The sequence below is a fragment of the Crotalus tigris genome, unplaced genomic scaffold, assembly GCF_016545835.1.
Source record: "Crotalus tigris isolate CLP2741 ecotype Arizona unplaced genomic scaffold, ASM1654583v1 scf7180000024384.25900115:4084858, whole genome shotgun sequence".
In the NCBI taxonomy this organism is placed as follows: Eukaryota; Metazoa; Chordata; class Lepidosauria; order Squamata; family Viperidae; genus Crotalus; species Crotalus tigris.
This window is the reverse complement of record NW_024100554.1, coordinates 1141009-1147008: the sequence shown is the minus strand read 5'-3', so window position 1 is coordinate 1147008 and position 6000 is coordinate 1141009. Positions and strand designations below refer to the sequence as shown.

Sequence of the window (6000 nt, the reverse complement as noted above, 5' to 3'; positions counted from 1 at the left end):
TGACAATTTGTTTCGGTCATGTCATGCACTCAAACTGACTGGAAAAAGTAGTTATGCTTGGAACAGTCAGCAATAAAAGGAAACAAGGATGCCAAAAAATGGTGGCTAGCCACTATCAAAGCAACACCAGTCAGAGCATAAAACAACTGAAAGAAGCCCTACAAGATCAGAAAATATGGAGAATGGATGAAAACTGGACCTGATTAAATGGATAGCAACATCAAGCACAAGAATATTTTATCTAGCCTACTACATATAGTTCCAGCTTTTTTTCCTGCATGGAATAAAGTAGTTATGGTTAATATCGGATTAACGTGTGGTATTGTAGAAACATTTTTGTAAAGAGAATAATGCTATGTTTGCTTACTTTAGTTGCTTATTTTATTATGCTTATAAGCCATTCCGATCATAAACAATTCTGTGCTGGATATAGGGATCCAAGCACAGCAAATGTTATCCATTTGCTATTGCTGCTGAGGATAATGATGCTTATCTCCTTGACATGAAAATCTGATGAAAAATTGGTTGTTCCGCTCCTCCCCCCTGCAGATTTATGAAAGTGCTTGATTTCATGACAAGGCAACAATGCCTGGGAATCTGCTACAAGATGGCTGAATGGAAAAGCAGTTGATTGTATATTCTGAGTTAGCAGATGTGACACCTCAGGGACAGATTGACTGGGAGCACTTTAGACAAGGTTCTGTTCCCAAGATGCTTAAGGCAAAAATCACAAAATGTTGCCTTAATTATTTCAGCCATGTCAGGCGCTCAAACTCACTAGAAAAGGCAGTTATGCTCTGAATGGCTGGCGGTAAAAGGAAATGAGGCTGCCCAAAACCCCTGTGGCTAGGCACTATTTGAAGCCGACACTAGCCAAAGCATAAGTAACCGAAAGAAGCCATACAAGATCAAAAAATGTAGAGATTTTAATCAAAGAAAGGGCTTTGCACATGATGAGAAACTCAGAAGCAGCCAAGATCAAAATCTAGGACAAAGGTGATGTGTCTGTAGGATTGCTAAACAACCCTAGCCATCTCAACACATGGAAAGCCAGGCCAGACATGTTTCACCACAGTATCAAATTAAACTACACCAATGCAACAGAAAGGCTTTAGTTGTAAATGTCATGGATAAGAATATTAGTGGAAGGCAGGTTGTTTCTCTATAGCATATTAGAAAGCTCTTTATGTAACTATACCAATCTATTTAGATGTTCTCCATTTTTCTTTCTAGTGGGAATTGTTTGTATTTGCACCTTCAGTATCTTATTTCATAGGGTTTCCCATCCCCTCTAGTTACACTTTTTCTTCAGGTTTTCAAAATCTAGTATACAAACCTGACTGTTCTCTATTTTTCCTCACTTTGACATGAATTCAAGAATAACATGGGCACTTTTTCTGAAGATTCCATTTACCTTTATTCAACTGATTTCTTCTTGTTATAAGAAGTAGGTGCAGGATTGCAGATCCCACTATTCCTTCTCCCAACTTCTGTGAAATCAAATCAGCAAAGAGAACATTAGCTCTCCAACACTTTGCCGAATTAGATTTGCAACATATGTCAAGGTAGTTAATTATCCCATTCTTATGAAACTTTCATGTTGCTCAAGTATTCTGATTGATGCAAGCAAAGAATTTTGATAGCTCTAATTAGAATAGAATGTGCCATTTGGTAGATTAATAAGAGTAACACATTTCTGTGTCATACTTTAAAGGGAAATATCTGCACATTTAAAAAACAAGTGGATAGCCTATATTTTTATTCTGTGGGCTTCCTAAGAATGACCAGAGATTGTGCACAATCCCACTAACGTTAGATCTGCTTAAAACCTGCTGTTGTAAGAACTGTCCTTTGCAGTTCCTCTCTACCACTGAATGTTCCAGATTGCTTGTCATGATACCTGCAGACATTCTGAAAACATTTACCTGCACATACACTTAGGAAATTTTTCCTTTGGGAGAGTAAATATATTGTTGTTGTCTGTCCAAACCTCAGGAAGAGTGAGTGAGAAGAGAGAAATATGGGATAAAATGGGTAGGTGTGTATGGGAGAAACAATGTTCCTAAAACTAGGAAATAGATGAAAAGATTAGCTCTGCAGTTTTGCTTAAAGTTACAAATCTTCAAGGATCTGGTACATGACAACTTATTGTCAAGATTGAAACTTCGGCAACTACATGCCTCTTCGTTTCAGCTTGCCCTTAGAGTAAGGGGGGGGAGGTGATGCTTTAGAATGGGTTAGATGGAGAAATGAAACCTCTTATGATTCAGCTGAAGATTGTGAGAGCCTGAAACCTTTCCAAGGACACTGCAGGAGGTGTGGAGAGGAAGCAGACAGTTTCCATAACAGTGAAATTGTTTACATGGATAATGTGAGAGGATGTGAGTTTGGCAGGAGAAATTACTGTTTAATTCTATGAACTGGTTGGTATCTGGGAACCTCAGTTAGTTTTGCTTCAACATTTCCATGCTGTGTATTAAATTTGTTGTTGTTAATTGCGAAGTCGTGTCCGACCCATCGCGACCCCATGGACAGAATGAACCTGGAGTTTTATTTGGATTCTTCAGCTGGATGTTGGCACTTATATTGTTGAAATATATTGTACATACAGGTTTTCTTCAATATACAGAATCAAATCAAAAGGACTTATGATTATGACACTGGTTTTGAACAACACTCTAGGTCAGTGTTTTTCTCAGCCTTGGCAACTTTAAGCTGGCTGAGTTCTGGTTGAATCCAGGGAAGCAAGGTTCAGTAAACCAAGGGTTACTATGTCGTGCAAACACGCCACTTTCTCAGAAGTAATAAATATTACGCTGCAAGGGATTCAGTAGCTCATAATGATAATTAAATACCCTAAACCTGCACAGAGAAATAAAAACTACATAACCCAAGATGCATCCTTCTTCAAAAGCAACTCATTGGCGCGGCGCATGATGGGCAAAGAAAACCTTTCTCCTCCGCTTTCCTCTGTCCATGACGTCACACCAACTCCCTTGCCGGCCGCTATCGCATTGCACCATGCAGTTTCGCTCGGCCTGAAGCAACTTTCTTTTCCGTCTTCTCCGGAGTTCCGGCTGGCAGTTGGAAACACCAATGCGCGTTTTGGATCCGCGCGTTTTCCGCCAATTGGAGGGCTGGAGGGGCGGTATTTCTAGAGTAGCCACCGAGCGTTCAGCTGAGTATTGGAGTCCGGCAACGGCCCCCTGGGAGAGGAGGCGTGCTTCATTTTTAAAGGGCCAGTAGCGGAAGAAAGTTGCGGGCAGAGTTTCCTGAGGGGGTGCTTCTTCGGGCTCCCTGATTGGTCCTTGTCCGGCCCCTTCAGGGTGGCAGCAAAGCACCGCGCCTTGGTGGGGCCGACCGTCTGGGGAGCCTCCGACCGCAGAATGGAGCAGGCAGCGCCTAAAAGGTAACGGTCAGGGTCTCCCTCCCTCCCCGTTCCTGGGAGACTGAGGCGGCGGCGGCAGCGAGGTTTATTTTGGGCGGAAGGAAAAAGGCCAATGTAGGCCGCGTGCCCCGCAGTTCGCCGCTCCTGAGCGCCCGCCTCGAACCCTGGGCTCCCCGTCACCGGGCAGGCCTGCCGAGTTGAGGTGTCCCTCGCCTTTGGTTTACCCTCTGCGCTTGCCGTGTGCATGTGTGTGTAGGTGCGTGAGTGGCGGCTCATCCCTCCTATTTCTCGGTGGCACAGATGACAGGCTTTGTTCCAGCCTTTCTCAGCCTGATGCCTCCAACGGACTGGCTAGAGGAGATGGGAGTTGTAGTCCAATAGATTGGAAGGCTGGGAAGAAAGGCTGCTTTAAGTCGTACGTGTAAAGAAGCCCACACGTAGCATTCTCGGGTTCATCTCTTCGTTCTCTTGCTCTCTACAACTCTACGGTAGAGTAATTCCTGCCTGCAAACGATCACGTGGACGTGTGACACTCACTGCCTGCTTTCCTAGGGAAACACTGTAATCTACTCACTTATCATTCTTTAATTATTCACTTCTTGGTATGGCAGTATGATTATATTGATTATGTGCCATCAAGTCGTTTTGACTCCTAGTAACCACCTAGGTAGATTTTCTCCATGATAATTTATCCATAATCCATTCTGTCATGTCTCCCAATGGGGCACCCGTTCCCATTGCAACTGAATCCATCCACCTTGCTGCTGGTTGTCCTCTCCCCCCCCCCCATCTTTCCCATCAGTACATCTTTCCAGAGAGCTGGATTTTTGCATTATATGTCCCAAATAAGATAATTTGAGCCTGGTCCTTTGTGTGGCAGTAGAATTATATGAAAGCTTCAACATGCTGTTAATATGTCCTTAGTGTATACTGTGTGGTGCTTAAGCCCACACAGAAATAAAGACTTCCCACATAACTGTGGTTCTGGTAGTAATGGAGCAGAAATCAATCTCTCATGAAGTTATATATGCATACCAATCACTAAGACCTCTCTGCTGATGCCTCCCTGGGGCAGAGAATATATCCCCAATGGTTCTCTGGTAAAGAGTCCGTAAGATTGTCTGAGACACTATACCTCCTCTTCACGACCTGGTTTTCTTGTTACCTCCTGGGAGCAGGCTCCGTGGTATCTGAAGCAGAACATCCAGATTCAGTCACAGTTTTGTTCCATACAATATTAACCTTGTGAACGCTAAAGCTTCCTCCTTCCATTATGTATTCAAGATGAACAGTGATTAATATTTATATGTTACTTATATTTAAAAGTGTGTTATGTTTGTCTATACTTTGAGAGCAAGCAACTAAATTTCATTTTTAATGTGTGCCATTGTGCCCACAGTAAAAAATGACAATAAAGGTTATCTATCTAAAATGACTGCAGAGAACCATTTGACTCTGTCTTCATGATAGAGTATGAAAATGGAAGCTTGGGAAATCTCTTTGCATGTTGGTATTACCACAATAGGTTTTGAAAATATGTGTAAAATGGACAATGGCAGAAGACTACAGCTTATTTTTAAAGTCTGGTTTTGTTCATATTAAATTGTTACAATATATTTCCATTGGCTGTGGATGAGAAGTTGCTCAACCGTGAAATACTGAACTTTTGAATAATGAAAACATATTTTTAGAAGCAGTATTCTATATATGCATAAACATTGCATTTCCAAAATATTTTCAGAAAAAACAAAAGTATTTTAAATCATCTTTATTGTAATATCAATATATTGTCATCTTGAAAGGAGTAAGTCAGTGGTTGGAGGTATATGTACATAGGGAGATTCAAAACTAATCCAGGTAGAACATGGGGTAAGTCATTAAAGATTAAGGTGTTTTATAATAAATAACAATACCTATAAACATAAACAATCTTCTGAAGGATAAGCTATTTATTTCTATCATGGTGGGATGTAGGCTGTTGGATAGAATGATTGGTGGCACTTAAGAAAATAATTTTTTTTTTTTTATTGAAAGTTTTATAAATTTTACAAAAAGACAAAAACAATACAAAACAAAAGACAACATATACAAAAAAAAAACTAAACATTACATATATATAAAAAACCCCCCCCATCCCCCACCCCTCACAAAAACCCTCCCTTCCCCCCCCTGAGCTTCCCAGAGCAGAATATAGGCTTAATTAAAAATTAAGAAATAAAAATAAAAAATTAAATTAAAAAATTTATATTTATATATATATATATAAAATATCTATATATATATAAAAATAAAACTTATAAAAAAGCTATGTGATATTTTTGTATACCCAATCTAAATTGTATAAATTTTATCCATTTGTCCCAAACAGCAAGGAACTTCTCTTGCGTTTGTTGCTTTAAGAAGGCCGAAATCTTTGCCATTTCCGCCAGATAAGCTACTTTAAGAAACCATTCCTGCAATGTAGGCAAAGATTCCTTCTTCCAATATTGTCCTACTAACAGCCTAGCGGCTGTAATCAAATTTAACATCAATACAACCTCCTTTGTATCACAATCTGTAACAATGCCTAACAAAAATAATTGCGGAGTAAATTTTACCCTCCTTCTAAAAAT

The 6000-nt window shown here is 40.2% G+C and overlaps 1 protein-coding gene across 1 annotated transcript in view; it reads left to right on the top strand.

Moving 5' to 3' along the window:
- The first annotated feature begins 3017 nt into the window (after positions 1-3017).
- The window catches only part of STK3 (serine/threonine kinase 3), a 124526-nt gene continuing 121543 nt past the window's right edge, over positions 3018-6000 (top strand). The window contains exon 1 of the mRNA XM_039328933.1: positions 3018-3409. Within this exon, the coding sequence (XP_039184867.1) occupies positions 3387-3409 (23 nt within the window). The 5' untranslated portion in view covers positions 3018-3386. The remainder of the gene's footprint in view (positions 3410-6000) is intronic.